Raw genomic sequence first — 17,454 nt, forward strand, 5'->3', positions numbered from 1 at the left:
GGTGGATCAGATGGTTAAGCATCTGCCCTCAGCTCAAGGCATGATCCTGGGGTCCTGGGATTGAGTCCCATGTCAGGCTCCCTACTCAGCAGGGAGCCTGCTTCTCCCTCTGCCTCTCTCTGTCTGTGTCTCTCATGAATAAAAAATAAAATCTTAAAAAAAAAAATAAGGGAGGTAAAGATGGTTTCCTGGCAATTAGGAGATCAGGAGGACCAGGAGGGCAAAGGGAAAGGTTCCTTGGCATAGTTAAAGTGTGAAAAACAGTGAGATGACCAGCAGTAGCAAACCCAGAACGTGTTCTATGATTTTAAAAGAACGAGAGACAAGTGCATCCTGGACTTGGTACATTTATTCAATATTCTGTGAAATTAGCAAGAATCAGAAGAAGCACATATCAATGCAATACAGCCACAAACATGTCCTGGATATAAATAAAGATGCACTATGAGAAATACTCACTACGGAACTAGTACTCTCTTATATTGACTACCTCTTAGCAACGAACAACGCCAATGTAAATTTAATTTGCTCACAATATAAAAACCTTGACTCCTAAAAGGAAATATAGATTCGGTGCGATCGTAATTTGCCTCACGAGGCCCTCTCGCTGCACGATTTCAAGGCCTGGCTTGACGACTGTTACGAAAATGACAAGAACGAACTCAAGAGAACATTTCCGCAAGGTTCAACGAAACAGTGCAGAAATAAGTTACTTACCCATGCACAGAATAAGGCAAAGGCTAATTTCAATCGGGTTAGGAATAGTAAATGCAACTAGTTTCTGGTTCACGAAACAAACATTTCAGACTTCGTTTAGGTTAACGGGTATACTGTTATATGGGTCATACTCTACATGTGTTTCCTAACTACTCAGAAAGCCAGCACTCACACGTCACGTGGAAACTTCTCCTCGATTAGACTTATTCTCCGCAACAGCCACAGAAAGCCAGCTGCGTTTCCTGACGGCATCTACCATGGGGACAGCACACACTAGTCAAAGCATACAGTTTAAAGAGCTGAAAGTACATTAAAACGTAGTCTATGGGTTTCACAAATTTCGTGTTTTTAAAATATTTTTTCCAAACTAAAAGCTGCAGAAAATTAGTTCCTCGATATTCTCCCGAAAACTTTTGCGCAGCTACCATTTCAAATTTCTTAAGCATTTTATTTTCTTAAAAATATTTAAATGAGGGTAGTATCCTATCTTTTTGAAAAATAATCCCCCAAAAAAGATTACAAATCTTTTGTTTTGATCAGTGTGACCAGGGGTTTGTCGTCGGGGCTGTAGTCCTCATAGGCGATGGGGGTCACGTCATACATCGCAGGCCGGGATTTCTTTCCAAACCTGAAACCAGAGGGGAGAGAGGACCCCGGTTAGAGAAACAGTGGACCTCAAGTCCTGTGAAAGGCACGTAGTGAGATTAACTTAAACTGAGGAATCAAAAGGAACAATAAAAATACCCTAAGAAAGACATTCTTTAGCAAGCACAGAAATTTAAGAGAGCTGGATATCACCGCTGAACGAGTATGCATGTTAGTCTCCAGTGCAGGGGGTAAAAAAAGGATTTCATGAGACGTGGATCCAAATAAATGTTGAAGCTTCTAGGTTAAATCCTGGCAAAGCAGTCTGGCCTGACAGCTCTACGGTAGGTTTTAAGACACGTATCTATCTGTCTTTTCCTTCTGAGACCCACTAACTATCTGGGGAGGCAAGTTAATTTTATATCCATTCTAGGGCCTGGAACATACGAGTCTTCCTGGGGACTTATAGGAAAGCTGGGAAGGCTCAGAGGTCATCTGAGGTCCCAACATGAGAAGAAGGGCAGAGAGAGGAAAGGACTCCAGAGAAGGAGAAGTTTGTCCACAATACTCAACACCCATCATCCAATGCCATCCAACTGTTCTTCCCCACACCCCATACACACACAAGCCATTGTTGGTTTTTGGTCTTTGGTTTTTTTCCTCTGAGCTCAAGCCATAGTCCCAAAAGATCTGTGTATGCCTAAATCCTCTTAGCAGCAAGACTGATGCCCGGAAGCCAGGGGTGTCAAAATCCACTTTCAGGACTTCCTGCCAAACCAGTCTGAAGATGGAAGATTATTAACATAAATTCAACTTCTGGGTGGTCTCTTCCCACGGAAGGCCGCACCTTCCCTCAAGTCCCTGGGGAGCCATATCATTTAAACAATCTTCCACACTTACTGACCACGCCTCCTCCTGGGATAGACCACATTTTTTAACTGTTTTAAGTCCAATGAGGTTCAAAAAAGAAACATGTAGGGAACCTTACATTTTAAAAAGCCTGGTAGGAGACGCCCCAAAGACTTCAAGGGGCGTATTTACCATGACTTTCAGCCTACCTCCTGGCCCCCATTTCTTCTTTTCCCTTTGCTGTCTTGGAAAGCCAGTCTTCCACAGAGTGAGGAGAAGTACAATGGAATGGGAAAGGAGGAAATGCATTCTTCATTGGAGCTTTTGCTTTTAAACATTCATCAATCCTTTGTTCTGATTCACTCAAGATTTACTGGTCTCTGGGGGCACCAAGGCACAAACTGTGCCAGGTGCATACCAGGCAAAATGCAGACTTACAGAGTTAATGCATTCTGCCACCAAGAAATCCAACGATAGTACCAGAAGATGAAAAAGCTTTCAATACAATTATGTCTGAAACATGCACCCTTGCTGGTGCGTGCTTACATCAAGCTGGAGTCCAGCCTATGGTCTGTGTATCTAAATGGAGCAAGGCCAGCCTCATCTGAGACCAGGGAAAGGGCAAGGGCAAAAGTGTAAAAGCCACCTGGATCCCAACACCTTCTCCCCAGGCCGAAACTTTTAGAAGCTACTTTAAGGTGCAAATATTTTGACAGTCTCTTTCTCATAAAACAGCTAGATTCATTGGTAACAATACACCACTAATAATATTGATTCATCTCAAAAGTCAGGCAATCCCAGGGAAAAACCCTCTGGATCCTCACATAGGTGTGATGGGACAGTTTCCTGAGGGAACTTGGACGGGAGGGTTAGCAAATCACAGACTAATCAGTCAGTTGGCCAAGAGGAAAATTTTAAGCAACTTGATAGGCTGACTATGTGTTTAAAATACCCATTTTATTTTTATATGACTTCACAGTTTGAAGAAGAATCTGTGTCTCCAAAACTTGGGAAGTTAAATGCCTCCATGTTACGCAATCCGCCAACAAACTATCATTCAAAGGGCTGTCGTCTTAAACTGTCAGCACGGGGCTGAATATTGACAAGGCAGGTTTGAGGACAGGTGTTTCAGATCCACTGAGCATGACGAGGCAAGTGCTGAAACCAGTCACGAGGAGCCACGTGGCCGCCATACTTGCACCGAGTCAACCAAAGAACGAGAACCTTGTTATGTATTTAGACAAGTCACTGGCTGTGTGCACGGTGCTAATGAGATCAGCTCCAAACCAGTATGGGTCATAAGGTATAACGCTGGTTACAAAGATAGCCTGGTTTTAAAAGGGCTAATCACTGCCCCCAGTGCTATCTTGGAGCTGGAATCCCTATGCTATGACTTCACTAGCTCCTTACATGTTTATTCAACCAAATTCCTTAGGTGACACACATAAACTGCAGTATCCACTGCACAGAAGTAAAATGGCTTTTAAAACACAGTAAAACGAGGGGTGCCTGGGTGGCTCAGTCGGTTAAGCATCCGACTCATGGTTTCAGCTCAGGTCATGATCTCAGGGTCCTGAGATCGAGGCCGGTGCCAGGCTCTGTTCTCAGAGTGCAGTCTGCTTGTCCCTCTCCCTCTGCTCCTCCCCCTGCTCAATCTCTTCTCTCTCTCTCTCATGAATAAATAAAATCTTTAAAACAAATAAGATGAAACAGGACTTTCCTTGAATCTCCTACACCTATCACAGGAACAAGCTCACATATAGTAAAAAAATGAAAATATATTCCTACTTAAATTTTTAATCCCAACAGCTTTTTATATTTCCTTAGTGTCTCAGAATTGGGTGGATGTTAAGAAATAAGCTAATCCCCATAGAATTCAATTTAAACTTTCAGGCACCAAACCAATGTAAGAGCTTGCCTGTATCATGGCTAGAGTATTTATTTATTCCTTCAAATAATACACTGTTGTTGTTTTTTTCTTATCACAAAGATATGTTTTAAATGTAAAAAGCAAAATTGGAAAATAGAGAAAATTATCATGGAGACCAGGGATTAACAAAGTATAGAGGCTGTAAGCCAATAATAGCCTATTGCCTGTTTTTAAATAAAGTTTAATTGGAACGCAGTTGAGCCCCCTTCAAAATGCATCTCTGCTACTTTGGCACCACAAAGGCAGAGCTAAGTAGTCACTGAGACCCAGACAATGTAAGGTCTGTAAATTCTAAGAGATTTGGCAGGCCCTCGATGAAGATTTTAAGACTCGCCCATGGTCTCTCTCCAAAGGATTTAGCCTCGTGTCTGGCAGTGGCGACCAGAACCAGAGGCCGTCATGCAAGCGGTGGCAACAGCAGCATTCCTGTCACTGACGTCTCAAACATACCCAGTGACAAGTCTCGTACACCATATCACACTACAAGGTACTGCAAACCAGTTGTGAGGCGGATCAAAGAACTTGCATTCTTCTAGTTCATTCCGTCCTGGAAGTCAAGAGTTAAAACACCACGCAGGGAACGCAGATGGACCTGACCTTGAGAAAGGCCCAAACTCCAAGGTGCTATTTGAGAAAACAAGGCTGGATCCTTTCACAGCTGTTCTGTTGCTGCGTTCTGCCATCAAGCACTTAGAGCTGGGGGAGCAGGGAGTAACCTGCCAGAGATGGGACCTCGCTCCAGGGCCTGGAAGGCCTATCCGCTCCTGCTGCTCATTTGCAAACTCTCTCCAGCCTGAGCAAAGCAGCCATAGGACAGAGGACTCTTAACGAGAGAGAGAAAAGGGAGCACCGGCATCAACCGGGTGCTGACGTCAGAATCGCCAGACCCTTCCTCAGTCCCTCGTGAATGTCACAGACGACCCACTCGGATTCGTCCCATGTGGCAGCTAAGCGGCAGTCATTCTGGTCTAGTGTCACCCCGGGGCCAGCAGCTGGGAGACAGGCTGTGAAACGGGCCTTAGCTCTAGGTCACTGCTAGAAACTAGGGAGGAGGTAATATTTTTTCAATGCCTTTCTAGGGTTTCTGGAATAAGGGAGTGGAAAGGGGCCAGAGACCCAGCCAGGACCTCAAAGGAGCCATGCTGTAGAAACCACAGGTCATAGCTGAATAAATGTTTATAAGGGAATGTTCCAGATATCTGGGAAGGTATTGTATTGACTTCAATGGTTTTATCTGCAGTCACTGGTGCATGGAGGAGCTTTTTGGTTGGGAATTCTGCAGAAAATATTTTTGATAAAAATCGGCACCAAATAAGAACCAGGTTTGTAAATGCTTTCAACTTTATTCTTTCCTTCCAAGACTATCCAGTTAAACATCCTCCGAGCAGGCTATGTAAGCAGGAAGTTCAGAAGAATCTATCTTAAAGTATTCCGGGGCTGAAATAAAATACTCCTCTTGAACACAAAGAATCTTAGCCAGAGGTGCCTCTGGGGCTGGAGGGAGCCTGACTCCTTGGGTCTCCCAATACATCCCAGTATAATGCCCCCAATCCTGCTCCTTCCTGGTGAACTCAGCACCCTTGGGAATGGAGAGAGAAGGCTCTTGAGCAACAGAGAAGTTTGCCTCTTCTCCTCTCCTTTTTCCACCTCCCGTCTGGGCCCCTTACGAGACTGCTGCCTTGGAATGAAGCCACCTGTCAGGCATGTCAAGACACCATACGCCAACCCCTAACATAGACTTTCCTTCAAATAACAGACCTCAAATTGAAGTAAGTCAGGCCCACTATGTGCTGGACCCTGAGGACAGGCTCTTTATGTACCGGTCGGGGTAGGAGTCAAATCAACAAGGCTGCTAGGGATTGGTCTCAGGGCTTCCCGGAGGCCGTGTTGGCAAGCTCGCCCTGGAAGAGTCAAGGAGGAGCAGCCGCGTGGGCCCTGACTTGGAAGGAGATGCACCTTCCCCTTCTCCTTCACAGTTCTAGAAGTAAGGTGGGTGCAGCTCTCAGAAAAAAGGTACCCTTGTCCCACCCGGCATTGGGGCAGCTGCCCCATGCCTCCCAATCTCTCTCCTTCCAGTGGTTCCTCTGCCTGGAGAATAAGGCTGGACTTTTGCCTCCACCAAGGTGGCAAGATTCCAGTCAGATGGGAGTCTTGGGTTTGGAGATTTCTCACGAAGAAGGCAAACTTTCTGAACCTCTCAGCTTCTACGCCATTTGGACGGATTTTGGATCTGCGTGTGCTTTGAGCAAGACCAGTCCACCATGTCTCAGCCAAGGTCATACAGCTACTGGCTCTTGCAAGCCCCAATCTTAAGCCACCAAGTTCAGCCTGCTCTTGCCTACTGTGCAGACTTTCTGAATTGTTTGCTTTACGTTGTTCTAGCAATTAAAAGAAGAGATAGCTGTCCTTTAACAAACACTGTCGTGATTGTTCGGGTAGTAACCGTCCTTTCCAGAAGTCAACAAAATGTTAGATTAGCTGATTTTTTTAGTGTTATAATAGAGAAATAAATATGATGTTATTGGCTTGTATAATTCTTTAATACTTATAATTTAATTTGGTTGCCTTAACTCTCTAAGCAGGGGGACTTAGGTCTTTTTTTGTTGAGGGAACAGTGTGGAGGCTCGACTGGTCTGTGTGAAAGCGAGTCAGGTAATGGGGTAGTTGGGACTCACGCCCTCTCTGTGGCACCACACTCCCTTCTTGTCTCTCCAGCAGTCCTTCCTCCAGGAAAGGACACCATGTTATAGGATATGAACACTGACAGCAGAATGATAGCTGTTTGTCTCTCTTGAAATAAGCCCTTAAATCAAAGGTTGCTTCTATCCAGGCTGTTTGAAGAACATAGCTAGAGACATTCCAAAAAGCAGTCATCAAAAATGTTTCCTACACCGTGATTAAGAATCAGCTATTTCCAGCGCAGATAAACACAAATTAAATGAATGAATGCATCCAATGAAAACAGAAAGCTAGCAGCAAACGCAAAGAGGCTGCTTACAAAGCAGCTTCATTGTCCTCCCCCGAGATGAAACCTCTGCTTTCGTCTGTGAAATCCTCTTTGCAGGTGTGCAGTCCTGTTCACAACATCACCCCGTCCCGGGAACGCACAGGTGAGGTGGGATCTCCCTCAGCCCTGTCCCCTTTCACCCCCTCCCCCCGCAGCCCACCTGGCATGCCGGATAGAGGCGATGGCGTTGCTGAACTCGCTATCAATGCTGCGACAGTTGTAGAACTCCTCGTAGGCTGGCCTGGAGGAGCCCTGGTACTCGATGCGGCTGATGCGGCAAATGCCCACAATGAGGATGATCAGCATCAGGATGAAGGCCACGCAGAGGGCCCCGATGATGATGTACAGGGAGTGCCGGGGCATGTTGGTGAGACTTTCTGCCATGTGGCCCGACTTCCACTGGAGATCTGAGGCGAAAAGAAACAAACGCCCGAATGTGAGCCATAACCTTTGGAACGGAGAGGTCTTCGCTGTCCTTGCTTTGGCAACCCAAGATGTAAAGGCTGTCCACACTGGGAAGAATTCTTTTCCATGCATAACCCAGATCAAAGACTAATGCCCTTAATATATAAAGGCATCTTATAAATCATTAAGAAAAACCAAAAACACACCATAGGAAAATGGGCAAAGCTTATAAAAAGGAATCCACCAAAAAATACAAGTAGAAGAGTGTTCAGTTTCATAGTTCTCCAAGAATGCAATTCCTCTATCAGTTCCCAAATATTATCTCAGATTTTTGAGAACCACAGTTGACATGGGCGCAGACGTGAGGACGTGTGAATCGATACACAGCCCCCTGTGTAGACTTCATGGAGTATCTTTTGATCCAGAAATTCCAGTTTCTTAGAATGTATGCTAGGGAAATGATCCTATAAATGCATAAAGCCCTATGTACGTGGATGTTCATCTCAGCATCCCCATTTTTGAAATGTTAAATGATCAATTATTACACATTTCAAAGCGGTTCATTAAGTAAGCGTGACCCCCAAGTATTCACTACTCAAAGTTAACACTGTTCAAAGTTAATAAAGTTCATATTGGACCATTTTTACTTTATATTTTTTTCAAGTAAGAAAATGTTACAGCTCTAGCCAGAGGCCCCAATCCCATATCCTCTCTCCACTCCACAAGCCAAAAAACAATTTATAAAAGTCAAAAAATGGGAAGGCACCGAAACATGCAGCTCTCAGTGAGCTGGAGAGATGATTTTGTTCTAACAAAATTAAAAAAGCAGTGGAGCGAACAGGACCTAGCCATAGAGCACAGTCACACGTGAGCTCCAAGTGTCTATCCACACACTGAAAAGATCACGACAGGGTGACAGGAATGATGAACATCTGTTGTCTTCCTACTATGTTAAGTCTTTGAAAACATCTCACTTAATCATTACAACCAGGGCGCCTGGGTGGCTCAGTGGGTTAAACCTCTGCCTTTGGCTCAGGTCATGATCCTGGGGTCCTGAGATCGAGCCCCGTATTGGGCTCTCTGCTCAGCGGGGAGCCTGTTTCCCTCCACTCTCTCTGCCTGCCTCTCTGCCTACTTGTGATCTCTGTCAAATAAATAATTGATTTTTAAAAAATCATTACGACCAATCGAAGATGCATTATTTTCTCTCTCTCCACTTTACAGGAAATTGGCATCGCTAGCTGGGTGAGTTCAAGTCCAGATCCAAATCCTTAGCTTTTGCCCCACATAGCCACACGTGAATAACAGAGATCACAGGGAGGCAGGATTATAAGCCATTGTTATTTCCTTCGTTCCACTTCTCAGTCTTTTCCAGCTTTTTTCAAAGGAATAACATAGTCCTTTTATAAAAATATTTTAAAATAGGCAATAAGTTACTGAAGAAAACATCCATGGAATTATCTTCCAGCGCAACAGTAGAAGTGTGGGCCTTAGGACCACACCAACCTTGCTGTCAGTCCCTGCTGTGACATTTACCTAACCTCCCTGAGACTTGGTTTCTTCATTTACAGAATGAAAATAGCAACAGGTACCCCACGGCTGGCTGGCAGCACATGTTAAAGAACATGTCAAGAATAGGAAGAAAATCTGCTGCTGGGCGGTCCTCAGCAGGGAGCCTGCTTCCTCCCCTCTCTCTCTCTACCTGCCTCTCTGCCTACTTGTGATCTCTCTCTGTCCAATAAATAAATAAAAATCTAAAAAAAATTTAAAAAATTTAAAAAAAAAAAGGCACCAGTCTGTCTGAGCAGGAAAATGAATGGAAGAAGGCGACATAATCTCCTGCCTGGAACAGGTCAAGAGTGCCCAGTTATGTCCTGTTTGTGGACCTGCACACACGTGGAATGTTCTGAATGATGTGAACAGGACTGGAAGTTTTGACAATAAAAAGGGCTAGATAAGACCAGAGAGAAGTGAAACGCATGTGGGAAGAGGAGGCTGTCTCTATGTGACTCACAGCTGCACCAGACCCATGCCATCATTCGCACATTAGGACTCCAGGTGCCTGGAAACAGGATTCAGAGGTGGGTGTGCAAAGGCCTGTCTTTCCACAAAATGCTCAGACTCTTCTCACCAAGCCATGCACTGTGAGAGTTTTGCAATCTCAGGGTACTCAGGTCCTCCTCTTAGCTACATCCTCAATGGCCACGGAACCCGAGAACCAGCTCTTCTTTACCTTGAAAAGTGACAGTCGGAAGAGCACGGGCGGATCCCCGAGCAAAGGCCACGTGTACAGAGCCCTTTCCTAGAAGCCTAATGGGAAGAGGGCTGGCCCTGAAAGTTTAAGAACAAGATGAATGAAGTGTGTTTGCCTCCAGATCTTTCGACTCCTGAGTTTTTACAAAGACCCCTAGATCTGGTTTGCCAGCTGAGGCTGCCTGCCCGAGCTCACGAAGCCCATGCAGCCGAGAGGCTGACTATTCAAGCATTCACTGCTCCAGCCCAATGGCCTCACAGATGGGCATATGGACCAGCATAAACTACGGCAAGGGAATGATCACCATGGATGGGAGACAGTGATTTGTGAAGCTCGAACTAAGCCTCCATCACCGATCACAGCCCCTTCATTTGGCAACACCTGGTGCACACGGAGAGAGACGCTCACTTTTCTGGCTGGAAGAGGAGCATGACTCACTTGGTTTCCCTGTATTTCAACATTCTCTGAAAAATTCAGTTGTAGGCTGCAGTCCAATGCTCAGAGTACGCTCTGACACCCATCTAGCATCAACACAGCCAAGCCAGCCCTGTTTCTCCTCCGGCTGGGTAGAGGGCTCCACTCCGATCCCCGTGGCAGCGCCACACGAGTTCTCGATGGGCCCTCATAGTTGACGCCTGCCTTCATGTAAATAGCCCCACATCGTGTCAACCCTGTATCCGCAGCGAGCGCACAACCTCATGGCCACTAAAGACGATGACACCGGGTTACACGCTCTGCACGGTGTCCCAGGCCTGAGCTGCCCACACTGCTTGCATTTCTGATCATCTGTTCTACTTCCCCAAACTCTGCCTTCCAGGCTGCTGGAACTTCTGGGAGAACTTTCTCAAAATTCCTCCAAAAAGCTCTGCTTCCCTCCTCCCCAGCCCTTGCTCCTTCCTTTTTTTTTTTTTCTTCCCCTACCTTACTGTCAGCTAACACTTTTCTGAGAGAAGTGAGTGTGGCTGCTGGACATACTAACCAGGCTGGAACTGGACTGGATCTGATTCCTGGGTCTGGAAGCCAAGAATGTCCCTGCACCAGGCAGCTGCGGCTGCCGCCCCTGGTCCCGGCAGAAGTCCTAAGACCCTCGTGAGCCTAGGGCTTTGTTGCATTCCAGGAGTTCGGTTGCATGAATCCCTTACTAGAGGCCAGCTCCAGCACAGCTGAGGGAGGAACGGTGCACCAGAGTGTGCTGGCCCGAATCATCCCCTCGGCTCCAGCAGATGCATGACCCAGAACACGCGCACACAGACTGTTCTGGGAAAAATGTCATGCTTATGGGTCTGCCAGACCAGTTGTATTTACTTTTCAACTAAATTCGTTTCTGAGTTTTGTATTTTCCAAAGTGTTTTTGCATTGATACTTCAATCGGCCCTAAACAAAGCACCCTGAGTGAGGTAGAGAAGCTGGGCTTGGAGCAGCTGCTCAAGGGGATAGAGGCCTTCCGGGGCCAGGCTGAGGATAAAACCAGACCCACCTCTACTCCACCAAAAGGACTGTCATGAGACTTGAAAATTTCACTCTAAAACATACTGCCTGTATCTAGTTTTTAATTTACCTACATGAATGTAGCCAGTCTAGTTGATGTGTTCACCTGTGTTACGTAGAAAGAGAGAGTGTGTGCGGTGTAGACATCAGACAGCCAGATGATTTTGAGACTATCTGCTGCTAGACTCCTTGAGAGGAGCAATTTCAAATGACCTTATGTTTTCTCTACCTAAAAGTTATCTGGACAAGCAAGGCAAGTCAACGAGATTGGAAAATATTAACAGCTCTCATTAATCTTCAGAAGAGGAAGGCATAGGAATGGAATGGAAAGAAGAGCTCACCTCCTTTTTAGGATCCATTTGCTGAACAACCATTAATTTGGCACCTACTATGTAGCAGGCATGGTGCTGGGTTCCAGGATATAGAGCGAGGGAAAGTAGACAGTTGGCTTCTGAAGCCCCCAGTCTTTTGAGGGGTATGGGAACAAAAAAGAAAAAGGTCACAAAGTAGCGGGAGATGTACAACTGTGCCAAGCCAATGAAGGACCACCTCTGCAGTGCTACTGGCAAGGACAAGGGGAAACACCATCTCACCAGGGAGTCAGGAGAGCTCCAGGGGTGAGGGTCTGTAGGAAGCTGGGCTCTACGGGTATGCAGGTATTAACGAGGGACAGGGGAGAGCAGAGGGAACAGGGTCCCAGGCCAAGACTTGGGAAGAGGTGGGGAACAGCACAAGAGACTAGAAGGGAAACAGAGCGGCCACTGGTGGGAACAAGCCAGAGGCTATGAGAGCAAGGAAGGGCTCTCTCTTGCAGGTCCCACAGGCCCCAGTGTGGCCTTCAGTCTTGAGTCTTCAAGACAAGCTTGGCACTGGCAGGGATGGAAGCAGTGGTGGGAAGGAGGGTCTCAGTATTCAGATTTGTGCTTGGAAAAGACACCCCTCCACTTGCAACCCCGTGGAGGAAACCGAGGACATGATGCGAAGGGAAACAGTTCAGATACAGAAGGACAAATACCGCATGAGCTCACTTATATGTGGAATCTAATGAAAAAAGAAACCTGAATTCATAGTAACGGAGAGTACAATGGTGGTTGCCAGAGGCTGGGGCATGAGGCAAAGGAGAGATGAAAAAACAGCAAGAAAGAAGCAAAGACACTAGAATGGTGATTGCCAGGGGCTGCAGGAAGGGGTCACGGGGAGTTATCATTTAATGGGGTCAGAGTTTCGGCTTTTCAAGATGAAAAGAGTTACGGAGATGGATGATGGGGAGGGTTGCACACAGGTTGAATGTACTCAGTACCACGGAACTATACACTTAAACTGATCAAGATGGTTATTTTTATGTTATGTGTATTTTGCCACAATAAAAAGAACTGAAACATTTTTAAAAAGGAAAGAGGCTATGTATTTTTAGAAAACTAAAAGAAAATAAGAGATGCCCCTGGCTGCATATAAAGAAAGGGTTGGAGGCCAGACTGGGGCCACATGGGGTTACACCAGTGAGGGAGTAACCCCTGCCTAAGTCAACACGGATACACATTCTATATATTATTCAGCAGAAAAAACAAGATGCTGAACAGTACGTATAAAATGGTCCCCTTTGTGTGGAAGGAAATGAGGACTCACAAAATTGACTGAATCCATATGGAAATAGACCCAATAAATGGCTAATGATTGTTACCTTTGGGGAGCAAAGAGGAGGTCTGGAGGAGGTGGAAGATTAATTAATTTTATTTTTAAAGTATCCTAGTTTATACGAAAATGAGAACCAAAGAACCCAACCAATCTGTGTGATAAGGACTGTCTGTGTAACATAATCATTTCATGGGTTTCTTCAACCATTACAAAATTCCATGCATTTTGGGGAGGAGAGTCCCAAGATGTCCATGTAGACTCCTTCTGGGCTCCTTCCCTGGGTTCCTAGAGCAGCCTGCAGGAAACCTACAGCAACCCCACCCCATATCATGACCCCCCACCTGCCCCCGCCCTGTGGATTATGAGCTCCTAAAGCCAGGGGTTGCTTCATTAATCTTTATTTATTTATTTTGCTACATTAATCTTTACCTCCTGGGCCTAGTGTTCAATAATTGATAGTAGGAGGCCCTTGATTATTGGTTGAATTACAAATCCAGGATGGCCTGTTCCCCTACTTGTCAACTGCAAAAAAACCATTAATTTAATAGGTTAACCATAGATTCAACTCTTCATTGTCCTTTACTGTCCAGCTGTTCTTGGTCAGCAAGACTGACTACAACTCTAACTGGGTAAACCTCACAGCTCCTACACAGACGATACAAAACAGTACTACAGAAACAGTTACAGCAATTGTAAGTGTTAGATCTTGACTCTAGGAAGGTAAACTTTTTATTAAAACCCAAAAACAAAATCGTTGTCAGTCCCAAGTTGGTAAGAATGGATGGCAGATCACGAAAATTTTCCCAGGCTGTTTTGTTACTTTCCAGGACTTGGGGTTTGCATTTATTTCAGAGTAATGATAAAACACTAGAGCTATTTAAATGATCCTTTTAGATAGTTCTGGGTCAATTTTCTGGGTGGCTTTGGTAAATCTTTAAGGTCGGCTAGATTTTTGCTCCTTATTACCGATCGGGAACAGTTTGCCTCTAAAAGGACAAATTTCTAGGAAACATTCACTATTGGGTTAGTCAATGTGCAGAGGAGATAGCTGTGCTAAAATCTAAAAACTCCAGACACAGGGCAGTGCACAGGCAAAAGCCCTGAAGGCAGGAACAAACTTGACCTGTCCACGGAAGAGAAAACAGGACAACGTTTTGGCTGAAACAGACTAAGCAAGAGAGGGAGGCAGACAATGTGGCCTCTGGAGGAAGAGGTCAGACTAATGGGAGGCTACTTTACCACCGTTTTGACAACTCTGGAGGCATCTGTGCTATGTAGCTACGTGGGTTACAGTTCTCCCTCTTCTCTGTGCACATCGCAGCCTTCCCACTGGGATCTACCCACCTGACCTTGTACCACCAAGGCACTCTCCTCTCCTGGTCCTTGGGTCCATCCCATTTGATTCCGATCCAGTTCTCTAGATGCTGGCCACCAGGTGTAGTTACATGTCATTACGTGTCATGGCAGACCTCAGCTGCACATTCTCCAGTCTTACACTCGGGTCAAGGGCAGAAGCATCCAACACCCAGACCTCGCAGAGCTTAATCTGTGATGACGTTGATTTTAGCACCTTTGGCCTAACGGAGAGGTGCCATGGAGATCGTCAAATGGAAAGTGTCATTCTGAGTAAACAGAGAGCCTTAGTGTGGACCAAGTGGGTGATGGGCCCCCTCGCACCTGGCCATTCAGTGTGGCCCACGCCCTGGGCATGCATCATCTAAAAAGACAGCTGTCAAAGGTTGGTCCTTCCAAGGTGGAGCTCGTGGTATATGAGCCACAGCAAATTGCATTTATTTAGTGCCTACTGCATAGCAGAAGTCTGCACATATTCACCTCACAGCATTTTCCCATCACCACCTTATAAGTGAGAACGACAAGGCCCCAAGAGGTACATTTTCTTTGTCCGGGTCACATGATGGAGCTAGAATTTGAAGCCAACTTTTACCCTTTCAATTATTCCATCTTTGTATATCTTTTGCCTACATCAACATCATTGGAGAAATAAAATTTCAATTTTTTATAATTATGTTGCATTGCTTAAAAACTTTTTAAGGGCCTCTTGTGTGTTCCTGACTTTTTATCCATACTTCCCTATCCATTTATTTTCATAACTAGATTTAAAAGTTATAAATAGGTATTAATCCGCCCCAAGGCACAAACTTTATCATTTCCAACAACATTGCCAAATTTCAGAATGAAAACTGGTCCCATTTTATGGGTAAACAAACTGAGGCATGGCATAATTCAGTGCAGCCACACAATGAGTGTCCTGCCGGGGAAAGAACCACAGTCCTGCTGACCCAAGTCTGGGATGCTTTCCAACAACAGATTCCACCCGACTGGACTTAACATCCTACACCAGCTTGTAGCCATCAGCCTTCGGACCATGGAATCCCTTTCTGTGTCTTTCTTCAACAAGACAGGACTTCCCGCCCATCTTCAGCAAGGCCAGTTGGTCCTACGACCACTCTTTCCAGGGGTGTTTAGGAAAGTCAATGATGGGGAGAGCAGAAAACAACGACTTTCTTCCCCTCTGAAGCTCTGAAACAAAGAGTAAGCAGGGAGGAGCCCAGAGAGTGTTACTGGTCAAACTGGTTTTGGAGAATGTGGCCCCTACCTCAAGCCCATACTGGGAAGGAAACAGGCCCAAGTAGGTGCTGCCGGACCACCCATGGGAGGTCGTTCTTGAAACACAGAACAGAGGAGGAGAGGCCACAGCAGGCCAGCTCCAGAAGGAGACAGATGGACAGACAGACGGGGTTATGCATATGTTTTTGCCTCCTCCCAAACTCGCAGAGCAGAGAGCTATCTCTACCAGAAGAAAAGGGCGGGGGTGCTGAGAGAGGCCAGGAGGGGGACCTTATGGAAGATTCACAGCCCTGATGAATTTCAGTGAGAAGAAAATCCCATTCGGGGTTGAATTTTTCACAGTTTCCCAAATAGCTGGAAAACCAAACTCCACAGAGCTTCTCATTTTCCCCTCCATCCTATAGCAGATCCATTCATGTAATACAGGAAATCTTGATTATGACATTTTTAAACTTCTGTGGGCTTATCTTTAAGAGAGAACCCTTCACTCTCCGCAGCTTGAAACATTTTTCCTATTTCCTTTTACCCTCATCCTCGCTGGACTGTTCTCCAGGCAACGGATGGAACCTAACACGTTTGAAGACGCTTGAAGACATAAATGCAAAGTGAGTTTCTATTCTGTGTGTTTTTGCATGTTTTTAACACAAAGACTCTTTCTTGTGATACGATTCTAATGCTCCTCTGTTCGGCACATTTTTGGCTGTCTTAGGAGCCGTGAACTCTGGATGACATCTGCACATTCCCATCCCAGCAGAAAGGCTGGATTCAGACTCAGGAAGGAGGGGGAAGGGCACAGAGCAACAAGCAAAGGTACTCCTCTGGGACTCGCGGGGGCTCGGGTGACTTAGGTTAGCTCTCTGGCCTCACCGCCCCTGTCACTGACAGGGGCCACCTGGGCATGCTCAGCATCCTCTTCTCGTTGAATGAATATGCGAGGTTAAATACCAGCAAAAATACTTACGGATCTCGCAGTTTGCACCCACCCAGCCGTGGGGGCAGTGACAGGTGTAACCACTGGGCTGGTCCAGGCAGGTGCCGGCGTGATGGCAGGGGTTACTGTCACATTCATTTATGTCGATGTCACACTCGTCACCTACAGAGATAAAGAAACGTGGTGATGACAGCTGCCTGCCCCAGCGACACTGTCACCCATCACTGCTCTGGCCAAGCGGCGATCTGAAGCCAGGGTGATGGTCTCTAGCAACGGAGCCCAGTTGGCTTTGTACCTAGAGTGTGGAACTCTCCCCAAAACACCAGACAAGGGACCTTTTGCCTAAGCAAACTAAAAAAGAAAAAAAAAATGGCACTCATCAAAAGAATCTCCTTTAGTCAAGTCAAATAGTTAACTGAGGCTGATTCTTATGTCTGAATAAACTTTTTGAGGTTGATGGGAAAAGCGAACTGGGGTTCCTGATTTTTTTTAACTCTATTTTATTTTGAATTTCATCTGCTAAACCTTCTTATTTATTTTTCTGAAACTCCAGAAAGCCAAAGACTCACAATTTGCGATATTTTTTTGTGGCCAAGTGTTTGAGTGTGTGAGCCTGGATATTTGACTATTTTCTGGATAGTTCTAGGGCACAGCTGTATGCCTAGACAGAATCAATTATGAACATTTACTTCATTTTCCAAATGCCTGGCTATGTTTCTGGGAAAGATGGAAATGCACAGGAAAAGTGTCAGAGCCCCCTCACCCCCCACCACCCCTTCACCTCCCCACCCTGCAAAGAAAAGACAGTTCTGAGATCTAGGGTTAGCCCAGCCCTGCTTCAGCCTCCCCTGGGAAATGATGGCCCCAGGGAAGCTCATGTTCACTCCAGCCTGTCCTTCCCCCATGATGAAAAAATGGAGCTCTTGACCCCGTCTAGACCCAACATTCTGGGGCACCACTGCCCCCATCCAAGAGACTGGTTTAAACTAACAAACCAGACCATAGGCTGATGTCATGGTGGTTGAAACACCAACTTACAGGAAACAGCTTGTTCTCAGAAGTTA

At 45.8% G+C, this 17,454-nt stretch overlaps 1 protein-coding gene across 1 annotated transcript in view; it reads right to left on the reverse strand.

Moving 5' to 3' along the window:
* Positions 1–327: 327 nt before the first annotated feature.
* Positions 328–17,454, reverse strand: part of DNER (delta/notch like EGF repeat containing) — a 313,530-nt gene continuing 296,403 nt past the window's right edge. The window contains exons 11-13 of the mRNA XM_046017974.1: positions 16,421–16,552; positions 7,249–7,495; positions 328–1,345 (exon numbers count right to left, since the gene is read on the reverse strand). Of these exons, the coding sequence (XP_045873930.1) occupies positions 1,234–1,345; positions 7,249–7,495; positions 16,421–16,552 (491 nt within the window). The 3' untranslated portion in view covers positions 328–1,233. The remainder of the gene's footprint in view (positions 1,346–7,248; positions 7,496–16,420; positions 16,553–17,454) is intronic.

The sequence above is a fragment of the Meles meles genome, chromosome 9 (assembly GCF_922984935.1).
Source record: "Meles meles chromosome 9, mMelMel3.1 paternal haplotype, whole genome shotgun sequence".
Lineage (NCBI taxonomy): Eukaryota > Metazoa > Chordata > Mammalia > Carnivora > Mustelidae > Meles > Meles meles.